Source organism: Lemur catta, chromosome 1, assembly GCF_020740605.2.
Source record: "Lemur catta isolate mLemCat1 chromosome 1, mLemCat1.pri, whole genome shotgun sequence".
Taxonomy (NCBI): domain Eukaryota; kingdom Metazoa; phylum Chordata; class Mammalia; order Primates; family Lemuridae; genus Lemur; species Lemur catta.
In genome coordinates, this window is record NC_059128.1 from 129,395,183 (window position 1) to 129,414,228 (window position 19,046).

At 37.7% G+C, this 19,046-nt stretch overlaps 1 protein-coding gene across 1 annotated transcript in view; it reads right to left on the reverse strand.

Moving 5' to 3' along the window:
- Positions 1–19,046, reverse strand: part of CUBN (cubilin) — a 227,505-nt gene that overhangs the window by 86,763 nt on the left and 121,696 nt on the right. The window contains exons 32-36 of the mRNA XM_045534123.1: positions 14,185–14,344; positions 12,343–12,456; positions 10,309–10,419; positions 8,870–8,998; positions 7,959–8,091 (exon numbers count right to left, since the gene is read on the reverse strand). Of these exons, the coding sequence (XP_045390079.1) occupies positions 7,959–8,091; positions 8,870–8,998; positions 10,309–10,419; positions 12,343–12,456; positions 14,185–14,344 (647 nt within the window). The remainder of the gene's footprint in view (positions 1–7,958; positions 8,092–8,869; positions 8,999–10,308; positions 10,420–12,342; positions 12,457–14,184; positions 14,345–19,046) is intronic.

The window sequence follows — 19,046 nt, forward strand, 5'->3', positions numbered from 1 at the left end:
ACAAAGTTGCTAGAAGAAGACATGGAGGAAAATCTTTGTGACCTTGGGACAGACAAATATTTTTTAAATAGAATGCAAAGAGCATTAACAATAACATAAAAAAGTAATATATTTGATGTTACCAAAAATAAAATTTTCTCATTAAAGACATAAATAAGAAAATGAATAAGCAAGTCACAGACAGGGATGGGAGCAGAGGAGGTAATTACAAAGCATTTATCTAAAAAGGGACTCAGAGCTGGACTATGAAGGGAATTCCTACAAATAAACAATGAAAAAACAATAAAATTAAAAATGGACAAAGGACTTGAACAGACATTCATAAAAGAAGATAAGTGAATAGCCAATGAGAATGTGAAAAATACTCTACATGATTAGTGATCAGAACAATGCAAATTGAATATCACAATAAGATATCAATTCACACCGATCAGAATGGCTAAAATGAAAAAGACTGACAAGATCAAATGTCGACAAGCCTGCAGAGCAACTGCAAGTCTCATATATTCCTGGTGGAACTGTACACTGACACAACTACTTTCAATAATTATTTGAGTTTCTTATGAAATTAAATATGTATTAAATTACTGTCCAGAAATTCCACTCCTAGATATTTGCCCAAGAGAAATAGAAACACATGACCAGGCCAGTATCCAGAATATAAAATAACTCTTGGAACTCAAAAGTAAAAAGATAAATAACCTAGTTAAAAATGGCAAAGAAACTGAATAGACATTTCTCCAAAGAAGATATATAAGTGACTGATAAGAACACAAAAAGATGTTCAACAGCATTAGTAATTAGGGAAATGCAAATCAAAACCATAATGAGATACCACTGCTAAGCTACTAGGATGGCTATTATTAAGAAAACTGGAAAATTAACAAGTGTGGATGAGGATATGGAGAAATTGGAACTCTTGTGCATTGCTGGTGAGAACGTAAATGGTGCAGCCACTGTAGAGAAAACAGTTTGGTGGTTCCTTAAAAGTTAAACATAGAGTTTACAGTATGATCCAGCAATTCCACGTCTGGGTATATACTCAAAAGAATTGGAAGCAGGGACTCGAACAGCTACTTGCACATCAGTGTTCATAGCAGCATTATTCATAATAGCCAAAAGGGGAAAACAACTCAAAAGTCCATCAACAGGCAGATAAATAAACAAAACGTGACATGCACACACATGATTATTATTCATTCTCGGAAAAGAATTAAATTCTGAACATGTTTCAACATGGATGAACCTTCAAAACTTATAAGTGAAACATGCCCCATACAAAAGGACACGTATTATATGACTCTGCTTACATAAGAAACCTCGAATAGGAAAATTCACAGAGACAAAAAGTAGAATAGAGGTTACCAGGGATTGAGGAGAGAGGAAAACGGGGAGCTATTGTTTGATGGGTAGAGTTTCTGTTTGTTATGATGAAAAAGTTCTAGAAATAGACAGTGGTGATGGTTGCACAACATAGTGAGTGTACTTAATGCCACTGAATTGTACATGTAAAAATGGTCAAAATAGCAAATTTTATGTTATATATGTTTTATCACAAAAAAACCCAATAGGATTTTGAGTGGTAAAATTAAATGGTCAGAGTCCTGCTTGAGAAAATTAATCTTGCAGTAACATATCATGGCAATGACTGGGTGCAGCAGAAAAATATTTTTGCTTTTTGACACACAGTCTATCACTAAGTGGAAGAATCTATCAGAACTAATATGCAGTTTGGACTTCAGAAAAGACGCTGGGCTGTATTTGCAAATCACCTGTACACGTATGATAAGCTGAAAGCACGGCTAGATCAAGGGTTTAGAAATGAAAAAGTGGAGGGTAATAAATGATGAAAAAGAGAGAGAGGGAAGAAATGAGAGCAGAGGCTTTGAGAACACCCACATTCCGAGTGCAGCAAAAGGAAGCGGACAAGAAACACAGGAGCAGTCTGAATAGTGGGACACAACCAAGGTCACTGCCATGTCACTGAAGCCAAGAAAAAATTAAGGAAGGGGTGACGAGGAGTGTCAACAGATGCAAAGACCCAGGACTGAGAACAGGCTAAGAACAACTTAATAACTTTTAAAGGAGCAGTTTCAGAGAGTCCACTGTAGAATTCTTATTTAAACATTTTAAGATGTAAATAGGATGATTTTTGGTGATTCCCACAAAAGAGTGAAAACAATAACAACAATAACAAGCTTCCTATAACATCCAACAATTAGAATTTACAAATTCTTTGTATTCATTCTTTTCATGTGTCCATTAACATTCATAAAAATATATCTCATGTCATTGATGACAAATCAAGTCTCAGAAAATATTAAAATTATTAGAAACCATTTTCTCTGACCATTATAGAATGAAATTAGAAAATAGTAACAAAGAGAGAACAAAAAGGCCCCATAATTTAGAAATGTAAAAAAATCTTGTTATATAAGCCATATGTCACACTAGAAACCAAAATGGAAATTAAAACATATTGGGGACTGAATGAGAATGAAATATTATATATTAAAACTTATGGGGTGTGGTCATAGCCATATTTAGAAATAAATTTATAGCCTTAAGTGCTTGTAGGAGAAAAGAAGAAATACTAAGAAAAATGAGCTAAGTGTCTAATCCCATAAGTTAGGAAAACAAAGCAGAAAAAACACAAAGAGAATAAAAGAACCAATAGGACAGCATCTGGAATTAATGAAATAGAAATGTAGAAAACAGTAGAAAGGATAAAAAAAAACTGAAAGCTATTTCTTTGACATGACTTATAAAGTACAAAACCTCTAATACTGTTCAAGAATAAAAGAGGGCTCAAGTGAGCAATATTATAATAAGAAAAGGACATAAAATCTCTAACAATCATATGCCAATAAATTTGAACTCTTTTCTACAAAAGTAGAATACAATCAGTTGAAAGAAAAATGAAAAAAATATAAGAAAGATCATTATTTGAGTACAAATAAATCAGTATTAAAAATTGCTCAAGGACAAACCAAAGCAAAAATCTGAGCCTAAACAATATAAGGGAGCTCTCCGAAAACTTCAGTAAATCAAATAACCCCAAACCCAATCTTACGCAAACTTCACCAAAGAATAGCTTATTGGAAGTGGTTTTTGAGAACAAAACCAGTCAAGGACAGTCAAAGAAAGAAAAAGTTTAGGTCAATCTTACTTAAGAATATAGATAAAAAATTCTATATAAAATATTAGCAAAATGAATCAATTTGTGAAAATCATAAATCTTAAACTGGATTCACAATTTAACATAAGAGAGAATCAGTGACAATTGGAGAAAAGCATTTGATAAAACTCAATGCCAACTCATCATAAAAACTCTTTAAAAATTCAGAATAGAAGAAATTTTTCTTAACCAAATAAATGCCTACGAAAAACTTATAGCAAATATACTCAGAGGTAAAAATGTAAAAACATACCTTTTAAATGAGAATTAACATGAGAAAGCCTGCTCTCATCACTTTTGTTCCACATTGCACTGAAGGGTTAGCCAACACAATTAAGACAAAGAAAAGGGGAACAATGGTGGTTGTAAGGATTGGAAAAGAAGAGCTAAAAATCAATATTCAAATGAGCTAATTCCTGCAATAAATGTTTACTGCGCATCTTAATATGTCAGGTCCTCTTCCAGTCACAGAAGCAAATAAGACACTAAACATTTTGTCATTCTAGAGAACAGAAAGTTTGCTAGATAAGATAATAATACAAAAATCAATAAGGCTTCCCTATACCAGCAAGCAAAAATTTAGAAATTGTAATCTGGGCAAAACTCATTCAACAAATACCTTTTGAGTCTCTACTATATTGCCAGATACCGTTATGGGGATTAGGGACGAGACAAGGAAGAAAATAGACAATGCTCTTCCCTTTAGGGACTTTATATTCTAGAAGCAGAGATACGTAATAAATAAAGAGACAGATACATAGGGAGGTGGTGATAAGTTTGAGGAGGAAAAAGTAAAATACTATAAGGTAGTGTTATTTTAAGTAGGGTGGCCAGGTTACATCTGTAATTTAAAAATAGATGCCATTTTCAATAGCAACAAAAAATAAGGTACCTAAGTATAAATGTAAGAAAAGATCTATTAGAACTTTATGGAACAAATATGAAGTTTTAGTGGTGGACATAAAGGAAGACTTAAATCAATGGAGAGAGATCCCAAGTTCAAGGTTATGAAGAGTTGCAATCAAAAAGATGATAATTCTTCCAAAATTAATGTATAAATTCAATGTAATTCCAGCCCAATCAATAAGTATAATTCCATTGATGTCAAATGTAAAACAGAAAGCAGTACTTAATATAGTGTGTATGGATATATACAGGTATAATAAAAGCATTAAAAACATGAATGGAAATGATACACATCCAATTCTAAATGTGAGTCACTTCTGTGATGACAAGATAAAGAAATATGGATGGGAGCTTTTGCTATCCCTTAAAAATTAATTTTTAAGGAAAAAGTAATTCAACGGTTAAAAAAAAAATTAGAGGAAGTGAGGGCAATCTATTCTTTCTCCACAAATTGTTGGAGGGAGACTTTGCTGAGAAGAGGAAATATAAAATAAGAGTAGAAAGAATGACCTTGTAAGACTATAGAGAAAAAACTGTCAGGAAAGCAAGAAATGAAACTATCTGGAGAATAGAAAAGGCACTTCTCTATGGTGTGGATCTTTCAGTCAATGCTCAACACTGTGCCTTGCAAGATTTCAGTTTATGCTAAATGTAACACTGCCCCGTGGCTCTGTCTCAGCTTAATGGGTTAGGATGCTTAGAGACAACCAGCCTGGAGGCTTTGGCCTGGTCTCTAACCAGAAGAACAGCAAGCAATTAGCTCCCAGGATCCCATCCAGGTGGGTCACTGCAGTATAAACCATCTGGACTATATTCTAGATGTAATTTTAGCAGCAAGCTATGACTGTAATTGAGAAGCAGAAGAAATCAGGATAGAATCACATCAGGCAAAGCAAACCACACATCTGTCTCCTTTGACAATCTGATCCTTTATAATACATTCTTTACATCTACAATCATTCTTGGCAAGGAATTGTTCTGAATCCATCTTTGGGATGGCTGCCAAGTTTCGTGCTTAAATTCAGGCTCAATTTTATTACCCATAATATGATCCGCAATGTGAAATATACTAAAGTTGTGTTCTGCTTCTCAGAAAACAGAAAAATAAGAAAGGGAGATCATTTTCCTCAGAAGGTAAATTACATGAAATCTCCTCTGAAATCTTTCTACTAAAAGTGCGGCGCAGGGTCCAGCAGCATTGGCATCACCTGAGAGCTTGTTTGAAATGAAGACTCAGGCCTCACCAACCAACTGAATCAGAAAGTGAATCTTAGCAAGAGCCTCGGTGATCAATGTGCACATTAACATTTGGCCCAATGGTCCAGAAGATTCCAAAGTGAAGGTCTTTTCTAAGTATCAGACTAGTATAATCCAATGTTAGATGGCAGAAAGGACATTTCATTAGAAGCACTGGTAGGACAGTATCTAAAAAAATTAAACTTTTTAAAAAGCTTTATTGTTCTTGGAAGTCTTTGTTTTAGGTTGGTGCATTTCATAAGCAAATCTACCCTTTGGCTTAGTTCTCTTAGCAAAAATAGGATGTGGAACACAAATAGTACAATCACTGTTTCTCATTATCTCATTTTGATTCTTGAACCAAGACCAACTTTCTAAAAGCACTCTGTAAGTATAAAATACAATTTCTGTCAATGCCTTTAAATATAGGTTTTACAAAAAAAAAAAAACTCCTCCTTAGCTTTTATTTCTCCCTTATTCTTTTTGTTGCAGATTCAAGCATAATTTCTCCAGTTTTTCTCCCTACTCAATTTCACCACAGTGTCCACAAGCCCAACCCTGCCTCAGAACTTGATGTGATTCATATGCTTCTCGTATGCTTCTCGAACACCCCAGGGAAATGCTGCTAAGCTCTCATCTGGAGAGAGTTTAGACCAGGGCAGAAATAACTCACAGGCCTGCCCTTCTCACTACTCATCTGCATAGAAAGAGGCATCTCACATTCCGCAAAATTCATTTTAAAAATAAAACTCAAGCAAGTCACACAAAGTAATCAAAATTAATTTCTTACAGGTAAGAAAGGAACAGCTGAGTCATTAAGATTTTCTATATAATAGCGAGGATTTAATGTCCATTAAACTGTAAAATGGATGAAACTTTCTGTGTTTGAAATCTCCCATCCTCTGGAAGGAGAGCCTAATGTCCCTCTAGATTTATCTGTAAACTATCCCAGAAGATACTTTAGAAATGGTCAAGATTGCTAGAATTAACACACACTGAACATCTGCTACACACCAGCTGTGTGCTATACATTTTATTACATTTAGATTAAAGAATTTGACATCTTCTTTAATCTTAACAGTGGTCCTAGAAGTTTATTATTAACCCCCTACAGATAAAATGAAGCTTTTTAGGTTTTAATTAAATAGCTTCTTGAAGTTGATTTATTAATAATTTGTCAAGATTAGAGAATTATCTTTCTTAAACATTCCCAGTATCTAGCCCAGTTCCTGGCAATCACTGAATATCAGAGTGGTCAATAATGTGAATGTGGTAGAGACAAAAAGAAAAAAGACCAAAAAAGAAGCCACCTTAGTTGGCAATTATGAGGCCCAGTGAGCCCTATGGAGGACATTGGACTCTATCATTAGGACGACGAAGGTGTTTTATGGATCATTATAAATAAAGCATCTTGCATAGGAGTAGCATGTGCCAACTACATGCTCAGCACATAGCACCGGCTTATATCAGACAAAAACTATATGGTATGTAGATTTCTTCCCATCCAGTAAACCAAAACTTCCTCCCTTCCCTGCCGCAGCTTAAACCTGCAATTGCCTTTCCGGAGCCCTAAGGATGTCTTTGTCTTAACACTACGCCACTTGTGCCCTGGAGAGGCGCTGCCGGATTGGTGGATTAAAGAAAGCAACTTGAGATGTTTCCCTTGGTCCACAAATAGGACTCTTGTCCCATATTTTTAATTGGTTCTTGAGGCACAGATTGCCATGTCTGGGTGGAAGAAAAAGGCTTTTAAATAAACACACCAGTGTCCTCAAAACAATCCTCCTCTCTCAACAATTAGTTACTTATTTTCTCTTCAAAACAGAATTAGCAATCCCAACCACAGCCCAGTAATAGGTAATAAGGTTTAGTAAATAACTTTTAATTCAAAATGGCAATTTAAATGTCAAGTATTATCACCCAATATTTGTTAAGCATCCGTTACCCATGCGGCAAGTCACGCGTACCTCTCTATTGATTGATTAAAATGTGTGCTTTCTACACCTATTCTAGGAAATATTATTATTGATGTTTAATTTAATCTGAGACCACTCAGCATATGATGGGCTCCTACTGTGAATTCCATATCCATAGTCCCCATTCAAAAAGTGTTATTAGGACAATGAGAAACATGAAAGTGACTTTACAAATCAACTACTAAGTTAAAAAAAAAAAAACTTCCCAAATCATTCTTCTGCTAGGAGTGGAAGGAAAGGTGGATCGGGATGGGGATGAGATACAAGGGTGAAGAAACTTAATTGAGATGGGAGGTCTCTTCTGGAAGAAAGAATGTCAGTGATTCTCTGCGAGAAACTAAATGTGCCTAATTCCAAGAAATGATAAAATTGTTGTTTTCTGAACTTAAATGGTCCAAGACTCATTCACCAAGAGCTCAGGAATATACTCTGGTAATGTTAGGGCTCTAGAAGCATTCTTGCAAGAATCTTAACGCTATTTATAACCCAAACGATGAGTCAGACAGAGGAAATTTGGGAAAGGACTTCCCGAAGCTCCCACAATATTCTCTTTAACAGTTGCTTGGACATATACGCCCTGAGTTGTCCATCCTATTAGTAACAGCGCTTCCTTCCTGCGGATTCATTAGCGCTGACACAATACACTACAGAAAAGGATTTACATGAAAGACAGCTGGAGCCGGTTGCCAGGGGAACTGACTATGTTCCAGACACATTCCACATTCGGGGGATAAACTTCTGGGTAGGAAGGGCTGTCGAAGATGCCTTCAGCCATGTAGAAGGTTCCACCACAAGCTGGAAGAAAGGAGAAATCGAGTGTCAGTGCAAAGATTGAATCAGACACCATAAGATAAAGGAGAAAGAACATTAGGGTCCTTATTAATGACAATGGATAGTACTTCCATCTCACATCCAAAAAAAAAAAAGAAATGTCATATATAATAAGAGACAGATTCTGCAAACTGAAGAGCAAAGGCCACACGTTGTGGTGGATCAGAAGGGATCTCTGCAGTGTTTTTTCTAAAAGCCTTTTCTCCCCGTGAACTGTAACTTTGAGTAATAAAAGACTTGTTTGTAATCCTAAAACCACTCAGTTTTTCTGATCAGGATTATCTTCAACGCTGATCTAGAACAGGAGGTAGCGTGCTGGCTTTTCCCTCTCAGGAGCACACTGAAACACACAGTTCTGTGGCTTTTAGCTACTAGTAACAAGGGAGCCGGCAGCCGACAAACAGGCTAAGAAACCCAGCACTGGCTGGTACCCCTTTCCTCTGCTCCCCACGTGGGGCCGCCCTAACAAACATGCCATGAAGGAGTACACCAAGACATCTGAGGTCATGGGGTTTAGCTAAAGAGACAGCCAAATTACCAACAAATTCCTCCCACTTGTAGAGTTCACTATTGTTAAAATTTACAACACGTTCCCCTAATCGAGAAGAAGGAAAGGTTAGGCACAGAAGGGACCTCAGGAAACCAGCTCCCAACTTGGAAGGTAGAAGAGTCCCAAATATCAAACCAAGGATTTCCACCACATCCCTGCGAACCTGCTAGAGCCTTGGCTGAAGTTTCTCACCTGACGATGACGCAGCATACGTAGCGTGGAAACCATCAGAATTCACTATAGAGTCAGAGACAAACTTCAGCGTCAGGGCACTGCCGAAGGACGTGACAGGGTGGGGCATGGAAGTGCCACAGTAACGGCCTGAATGATGAAGGTAACGACAAGGAGAATGAACGATGACCCAGCAGAGGCCGTTAGTTCTAGTAAACACATCTTTACTAGATTTGCAAGAGACCAGAGCAAACAGAAGAAATCACTACTAGGACCACTGAAATCAGGGTCAGTGTTTGCGACAATACTTAAGAATTAAAAGTAAGCTCTAAATACAAGCATAGGAGAGTTAACTTAGAAACGTGATAAAAAACAATAAGACCAGAGGAAAAACTTAGATGACCAGGCTCCAAATGTAGCTAAAGCAAAGATCTCTAGCACAGTAGAGACCTGTGCAAATAAATACACTAATACTTAGAGTCTGAGAAAAATGTGGATGCTGGAGCCAAACTACCTGGATGTAGCTCCTGGCTCCGCCATTTACTAGCTACACGACTCAAGGCAAGTTACTTAAGTGCTCCGTGCCTCAGTTTCCTCACTGGAAAAAGGGGATATTGAAAATATTAAAACCTATATCATAAGGATATGAGGATTGAGTTACTATCTATAAAGTACTTAAAATAGTACTGAGCACAAGGTAGTGCTAGATAACTGTTTGTTAAAGGATATACCCTTGTCCTTGGTCAGATGCTTATTGACAAAGATCTCAGGCAATACAATGACAGGTACACGTAGAGTGTTTTGATTTCCCTCTATCGTCTCAGGCACTGTTCTGGGCACGAATAAAGCAATAAGCAAAACAAAGTCTCTTCTCTGATGGAGCTTGTCTTCTAGTGCAAGATGAGATGTTTGTAAGACAAAACTCAAAAATTAGTAAATTCACGGGGAAAGCTTAAATGACCTGAGATTATTTTGCTTGAGAACATTTCTGAAACTACATAGGCGCACTCTTTAATTTTAGTGGATGTCTAACAAACCAAATGACAGTTTGTTTATGTATGTGTGTAAGTCTGTACGTATGTTTTGCTTCCCCTGAGCACAAAGCTAGAAGACAGAGGCTCAACTGGAATATAAGAACCGTGGTTAAATATTAACAAAACAGTTCTGACAGAATGCTATTTAACGCTGGAATGCACTGCATTCCGCTACTATCCAAAGTAGTTGCAACTTACACATTTTTGTAAAAAAAATACACACAAGCTACTCACATCCTTGAATATAAACAAGCTGAATTCCTTGAGCCCCACCTTAAAGCCTGCCTTCTTACCCTCTAATTATCTTTATTCGTCTGAGGCTGCTCTTCACATTTATTGGAAACATTCTAACCTTGAATAGCCACCTATAAATATGTAGGTGTATAAATAAAACACAGGCACGGCCGCGAGCAAGTGCCACAGTACCTCGGAGGGGCGCGTCATTGTGGTTGCCATCCAGAATTTCTACAAAGTCGTGTGCACAGGTTGTGCTGCCTTCAAGTCCAAAGTGGGTAAAGGAGAGGGTAATATGATTGACTGTAAGAAAAAAAAAAAAGGAAGGTTATTTAACAAAGTACTGGCAAACAAAACATACAGGGAGAGAAATTTTACCTCCCATAATGTCATGTGAAGGTTCTCCAGCAGAGAAGTGAGGAATGTGTCACATGGATTGAGGGGGTAAGGAGAAGGAAGAGGACAACTTCTATGCTAAAGGGCTTCCTTTGATAAGTAACACAATAGTCTGGGTGCTGTGGCTCACGCCTGTAATCCCAGAACTTTGGGAGGCTGAGGCAGGAAGATTGCTTAAGTCCAGGAGTTCAAGACCAGGCTGGGCAAAATATCAAGAACTGGTCTCTACAAAAAAAAAAAAAGAAAGTAACAGAATGGAGGTTTTTGAAGGTGCCTGTGGAATCTGAAATGCTGGCAGTGGTCACTAAGATGACTCTTGGGTAGGCTCATTCCAGACATAATAGGGAATGTCTTGTTGGAAAATGTAGTCTTTCCACATTTTTATGTCAGCCATTGCTGTGTTCCTCTCATATGTGTTTTTCTCAATAGAATAGGTTCCTTAAATTCAGATTCTTTACATAGGCTTGTAAATAATACATTCTTTTCTCCCTAGCACTCACGTTTTTGCACACTCGGTTTTATTTTAAGGCGAGAGCTAGCACCCTAGAGGTTCAGCGTCATTTATCAAGAAAGCTTTGAATTACTTGCAGAACAGCAAGTGCCTGGGTACGTTTTCCTTTGGTTGTTCTAATCTTCAGAATAGGATCTTTTCTGGTTGCTGTTCTTGAACCAGTGACAGCTTTCATCTAAATGCTTTACAACTCATTAGAAAATAATCCTTGGGCACAAAATCGCTCTGCTCCTGGCAGGGGGCTTCTTTATCTAAGGCTCAGTTTCCGGGGCTGGCAACTTTCCCTGGAGCACCACCTCCCGGTCCGCAATTGGCTAAGGATGACATCACTGGCCCCACATCTTGTGCATGTCAATAGATACTATCACTTTCTTAACTCCTAATGTTCCTAGGGGAAGGGCAGAGAATATTTAAACCAAACTCTTCCTTTTGTAGATTATTTTGTCACGTGGCCCAATTAGCTTAAGTGATGTGTCTATTTTCACACAGGTTATTAATTACAGAGCAGAGTCAAGAACTCAATGCCTTTCCCATGTAAGGTCTGAAACCACAGGTTCCTGAAAACATCAAAAGAGGTCAGTGATCATGTAAACAGGATTCATAATGGCCCCAGTGTCACTTTATTGTAACCGTGGGGGTCGTTTCCTCATTGTCTCTGTTTGTAAAATGTGGACAGTAATCCTTACCCCCCAGCCAGACTGCTACGGGTTCAAAAAATAAGATTCTAGAATTTCAAAGAGAAAGTAAAGTAAGTGCTTATTAAATGTGCCTTCCAGGCCTGTGCTGGGATATTCTATATACACACATTGCAGGAGAGAACAGGTTTTAGAATTAATTTCCACTTTGATTGATAGGATCATGGTATTGCCCTCTCGAACTGCGAGTATTATTTCTCCAGTCTGTGGTTGTTAGTATTCATGTATTCATTCAGCAACGTCTTGAGCAAATACTGCACTCAAGGCATACATGTAAAAAATGATTTATTTATCTGTTCGTTTTGCGTACCCCTAATCTCACATGACTGTCAAAACAGTAAGGTTATAGGTGTGTCCTGTTGGTTTTTCTTTTTAATCCTTTGCTAGGCCTTGAAACTAAAAAAAAAAAAAAAAATTTCTTTTAACTTAAGAAGCAACTGTAAAAATTACTTCCCTACCGGACTGGGAAATGCTTGTTCTGGTGCACACTGGGAATCGGGACTTGCAAAAGCAGACGAGGAAGGCCACCGATTGTTACCGCTCAGGAGATAAGAACATTACTCATACACTGACTTTCCCACAGACACCATCTGTACTGGGTTCCTTTTTATCTCTGTGACTTACATGGAGGTTGAGCTTCAATGATCCAGCTGCAGTTCTGATTGTGTGGGTACTTGGCAGGGAACAATGGAGAGGAAATGGTATCAGAAGAGCTGGTGAGGATGTGGCCCCCGCAGGCTGCGGAACACACAAACACACACATGTCATATGCTTTAGGTTTCTACGGACTGTACCAAGCAATTATCTGATGCATGAAAACATAAATTATTATTTTTTTCTTATTTCTCCAATGCACGTGAAGGAAGTTCTCTGCCAAAGAAGCTGCACATAAACCATGAGAAAATGGGAACACATTTTACATTTATAACAGTGTTCTTCAATTGCAGGAAGTAGGAAAGTGGCAAAGAACAGCAGATGAAATCGCTAGCAATTGCCTGAATCATTCAAACAAAACTTTGGCACTGATTCACTTACTCTGCCCACTCATAAATTATAGGTATAGGGATAATCTGTTTATCAACGACCTCTTTTTTGAGGAAAGCACTCAGTTGAACAAGACTTCATAAGGATGACTGTGTATTATCAAGAAGTGCAAAGCTCTGTGGGAGTCCAGAAGAGGGGGAGTCCGTCGCCACCGTGGGAAGGCGTAAGAGGAGGCTCACCAAGCAGGCAGGGGGTAGGGGGGGAAGACAGGCAGTCCAGGGAGGGGCAGCCTGAGCAGAGATACAGAGGAGGGTGAGGGCTGCATCTACACAGACTCAGCTGGAGTGCGGGGTGCCCAATGGTGTTTGGGTGATGCTGGAAAGAGGTGAGGGCAGGTACTGGGGTCCTTGGTTAACATCTGGAGGGGCTTGGACTTTATTATCCAAGCCATGTGGAGCCGGGATAGTTTTTGGAGCACTCAATGGCATAATCAGAATGTGGCTTTTGCAAGTGACTTTGAAGGACAATGGGGCAAGGGTAGATGAGTTTCAGGAAGCTGTTATAACAATAATCCCCACTAATAAGAGCTAGTGGGGATTTCTTACTATGAAGCAGCACAGAAATCAATAATTTCATGTAAAAATGTATTAAGAAACTGTTCCTCTTTGAAATCAACAAGAATTTCATATATATAAAATGTATATATATCCTGTCTTACTCCAAAGTCAACAGTGCATCGTCTTTGGGAGACCTTGATCCAGACACTGTGTGCATCCAGGGCTCTTTAATACAGAATACAAGCGAGTCAGTTAAAACAGATATAATAACTAAATGGACTAAACTTATTTGAAGTGAATGACCCAAATCATCCAAATACAAATCACAGCTGTCCCGAAGCCAAGGAACCTGCTCTGGGTTCCTTCTAGCTCTGACAGTGTGATAAAGGGTTAATCTCTGGGAATGACCAGATGAGAGGCAATGGTTGAAAAGGTCTTGGAGAAGTGGTGACTTAAGAACAAAAACAATGGAAAACAACAGTGACTCCTCGGTTGGACAGTGGCAGGATTCAGAAATGAGGGAAACTACTGCTTCGCAGGGTTTAGATCTGACTATGTGAGAAGCATGTCTTGTAATTTCTAGTGGTGTATCTCCTTCCAGTGTAAAGCTTTGGATAAATGCTAGATAAATGAATTTGGATAAAAACTTTTTTATAAGTCTCTAGTATTAAAGGCACTTATCCTGAAAACTTGAGAGACGCAGATCCAAAGGAAGTCAGCATCATTTAAGTTAGACAAAGATAAGTTTACAAATATCAACAGTAAGAGTAATTGCAAGTGATAGTTCCCTTATTCTATTTAAATTTTTGCATGTAAAATAGAAAACTGTGATGAATTTCTGAGCGCTGGTCTCATTTTATTGTGGCATCAAGAAGGGCACTATAGAACATTTCCCCTGCGCTCAGGGAGGCCCAGAGGCACTTGCCTTGCCTGAATTGAGCTCGGAAGCCCCTGCTTTGTCTGGAAGCGCCAGACTGAAATCTCACAAAGAGGCTGTTTCCCGAAGAGGTGATGGGGTTAGCCAGCTGCTGTCTTCCACATGTCCTCACAAGGCGGGTGGTTCTGGAGCTGAAACCATCATACGCCTACAAGAAAGATGACAGGGAAAACCATGATTCAGAACTTCAGATCTACATCTAGAAAGTCCATATTCCATGAACTACCTGCACATTAATGAGCTAGCAGAAAACCTTCCATATGCTGGATCTAGTGAAACTGGCTTTATTTTATAAACTTATCACACAGTTCCATGAGAATGTATGTCTTTGGTCATTTCTAGGGACATTTATATGAATTTTAGTAGGAGCTTCTCTACCAGTAGGAGTCTCTATTAGATCTCTGGATGTCCTTATAAATGCCGTCCCTTCCACAGTTCTCCTTCCTCCTCCGACCCCAGAGTAGTCAGGTCCTTGGCAATGCCCACAACATGTGCTGAAATGGTTTGACGCAAGTATGCACATATGAGCAAATGGATGAGAAATAATGATGAGTAACCATTCATTGTCAGAAACCCAACATCTGTTGTAACTTTGTTTTTCACAGGCCAACGGTCAAGAAGGAAGAGAACTGGTAGAATTTTCTCAGATGATAGGAATGACATGAGGCTGATTCAGGAAATTATCATTATGTTTTAATAAAATACACTGGGCTCTGTCTTGCCGGTGCCATGCTGGGACTTAGCTGATCCTCCATGCATCCAATGGAATAGAGTTTATGTCATATACGTCCAAAACCTCTGTATCAGTTTGTGAAATTGAAACTTGCTCATTTGCTTGGAAGGAACTCTGTGTCTAGTAGGAAGTTCTGAATACTCTTACCCGTAAACCAGGTAGAAATGAGTTCCTTTTCTTCAGATGATAATAATAAATAGCTGCTATTCATGAAGTGCTTACCTTGGGCCAGGAACTGGATTCAGCCCTTCCATACCCTGTCCCATCTTACCCTCCCAACCTTCTCTCCATTTTTAAAGAGGGCAACGGAGGCACAGAGAGCCTAAGTAATGTGAGCAAGTCACACAGTTCGTGAGAGGAAGCAGGTCGCTTTGAACTAGGTGGCTACATTCTAGAGTCCAGAACTGAGACTCTTTCATTGTGTTCAGCGTAAGATATCAATTGAGCAGGATGGAAGCATCAACCTGCTAATCACCAGGGTGGGATTGCAAGTATGAAGTAAAGAATATGGCTGTTTCATTCAACATAAATTGCCATTTATACTTCACAAGAAAATCTTGGGGAAAAAATGGAAAGTTCAGGGATTTAATGCAAGGAAGGTAGGTACTCACAAGTGAATTTAGATATCTAGTGATGATTATAATCAGTGTTCTCTTTAGCACATTAAATATGATTGGGAAGACTATTCTCAGTTTGATTTATACAAACACATGAATCAAATATCAATAGGATTTTTAACTATCTAAGGAGTCAGGAGTTAAAGCTTTTACAGTAATGAATTTAAAATAAATGTAGCTCGGTTCTGGAGTAGAACTTTTCTTTCATTTTTCTTTTTTTCTTTTTTTTTCATTTAATGTTCAAATTTAATTTATTTAAAAAAAATTTTTTTTTTAGTTTTTGTAATTTTTTTGTAGAAACAGAGTCTCACTTTGTTGCCTAGGCTGGTCTCAAACTCCTGGCTTCAAGTGATCCTCCCACCTCAGCCTCCCAAAGTGCTAGGATTAGAGGCGAGAGCCAGTGCACCTGGCCTTAATGTTCAGATTTTAAATCTATATATCCAATAAATAAAATATTAAGTCTGATTTGTGTTCAATAAAGATTGATTAGAAGCTAAATTACATTTTTTAACCAATTCAAAATATAGTTTCCCATCTACTATGACTGCTTCCTTTGAACACTTTGAACACTGTAAACAGTAGGCAAAACAACATACAACCATCACTACAAAACCTCTGACTACGTTTGCACTTCAGCTTCCTCTCAGATATTACCACCATTGGTTTAATTCAAGTATTTATTTTCTCTACACTTGGTTTTATACATTCCTAAGGTTATAGATATAACATGCTAGGCTTTTGTTAATAGTAACATTCTATTGATACTATCTTGGTTATCTTAACATCAAAAGATAAACGATATCTTCTTACACCAACTGGGTTACAGAGTCAGGGGAATGTATCAATTGACTTTTAATCAAGGCATAAAAATATTTGCTTCTCTCAAGATTAATGGTTTGGATGTTTATTTAAAATAGCATTTCTTAATTTCTTTTTTTCATTTTTATAAAATCAGTTTAATATTCAATTCTATGAATATATGTAGTTTATTTATTATTTTAATTGCTTCTCAGCCTTTTAGCTAAGATCAAGTATATTTATTATTGGCACATAACTGAATATTTACGGGGTATAATGTGATGTTTTGGTACATGTATACACCACGTAATGATGAAATCATGGTATTTAGCATGTCCATCACCTCAAACACATGTCATTTCTTTCTGGTGAGAACATTCAGATTCCTCTAGTCTAGTTATGTGGAAATATACACTATAATATTATTTACTATAGTCCCCCTACTGTGCTATAGAATACCAGAACCTATTCCTCTTGTTTAACTATAGTTTTGTACCCTTTGATAAATCTCTCCCCACCACTTCCTCCCTGTTACCCTCCCCAGCCTCTGGGAACCACTGTTCTACTCTGTACTTCTATGAGATCAGCTTTTTTATTATAGATTCCACAAATAAGTGAGATCATGCAATGTTTGTCTTTCTGTTTCTGGCATGTTTCACTTAACATAATGTCCACCAGGCTCATCCATGTCACTGCAAATGACAGGATTTCATTCTTTTTTAAAGCTGAATAATATTCCATTGTGTATTTATGCTACATTTTCTTTCTCCATTTGTCCATTGATGAGTCCATTCGTCTTCAAAAGAAGACATAAAAATTGCTAACAGGTACATGAAAAAATGTTTACATCACTAATCAGGGAAATGCAAATCAGAACCACAATAAGATAGTACCTCACCCCAATTAGAATGGCTATCATCAAAAGACAAAAAATAACAAACGCTGGTGTGAAGGTGGAGAAAAAGGAACCCTTACATACTGTTCATGGGAAGGTAAGTTGGTGCAGGCATTATGGAAAATAGCAGGGAAGATCCTCAAAAAATTAAAAATAGAACTTCCATATGATCCAGCAATCCCACTACTGGGTATTTATCAAAAGAAACGAAATCAGTTATGTTGAAGAGTATCTGCACTCTCACATTTATTGCAACACTATTTGCAATAGCCCAGATAGGGAATCAACTAAAGTGTCCAGCATTTTTTAATTTCTTAAACTCTAGTGGAGCCCAAGTTTATACATTATCCCCCTACACAAAATTGGAGGATTTTTACAAATCTATGGACTAACAAAACCAGACTCTTCTAGTCTTCTTTATTTCACTCCAAATTCAGAGGTCCAATGAGTGAGTAGATACTGTTTCTTCCCTTTCTAAGTCCTTGTTTTCAGTCTGAGTGGTTGCAATCCTTTCAATGGACAGAAGAAAATCAGGAGGAAAAAAAAAGTAAACTAAAAGGTTAAGGGTAGAAACTTTAGAAAATCACATGAATGAACCATTTCCTTGGAGATCCTTCGAAAGGGATGCATCTTCTAGGAGGCTTACAGGCTTCCAGATCCACCCCATCCCCTGAGGTCCTGCAATTACAAGCCTCTGCTAAAATTCATCTGGCTGGAGCATTACTTCACAAGCAATGGATTCAAAGTAGAAGTTTCTGAATGACCCTGAATCTAAATTATATACCAATGACACCCCAAATACAACGAGCATGTGGTAATTTTAGAAGTTCCATCACAAACATCCTAACCTAGTCCTCAATACCATCTGATTTTTTTTACATGAGACAAGTGTGCAAGTTATTACACTACTGTCTTATCCAACGTAAGCTAGTAGCACATCCAAGCTGACATAGCTAGCAAGTAGCAGGGTCTTCTCTTCTCAAATTCTGTATTTACCACGCTACTTCTCTTTCTCTTTAAAATGCTCATGGTATGTCTTAGTCTGTTTTGTGCTGCTATGACTGGATACCTGAGACTGGATAATTTATAAAGAGCAGAGATTTATTTCTCACAGTTCCAGTGGCTGGAAAGTCCAAGATCAAGATGCCAGCAGGTTAGGGCCAAGGCCCTCTGCTTCCAAGATGTCTTGAATGCTGCATCCTCCTGAGGGGAGGTATCCCATGTCCTCACATAGCAGGAGTGCAGAAGAGAAAGAACCCGCTCCGGCAAGTTCCTTTTATAGCGGCATTAATCCATTCATGACAGCATTACCTAAACACCTTTGAAAAGGCTGTATCTCCTAATACTGTTGCATTGGAGATTAAGCTTCCAACACATAAATTTCGGAGGGAACACGTTCAAACCATAGCATGATGGTTATTAAGCGTTATGTACCTAATATCATTCTATGAAATTTCAAAACCTCAGGCTATCAAGGAGGCAGCCTTTTGCTTTTTTTCTTAACAGAGCCTGAAATATCAATTCTATTATTTAAAAGTGTTCTTACAAAATTATAATAAAAGCATTGCAAGGAAGCAAATATAAGAAAACTTGTTCTTATTTATGTACAATTCTAAAGCCATGAAAATTATTTATATGTATTTTCCCTTACTTCCATTTAGCTCTCTAGGCAAAGCTAGCAGATTATATTACTACTGGATATACATATAATATATTAATATCACTTGTGTAATTCTTAAGTCTACTGCCAAGAGTTTTCTAGGAATTGATTTTCTGATCGTTACTTAAGTGGTAAAAGTCAGAGCAA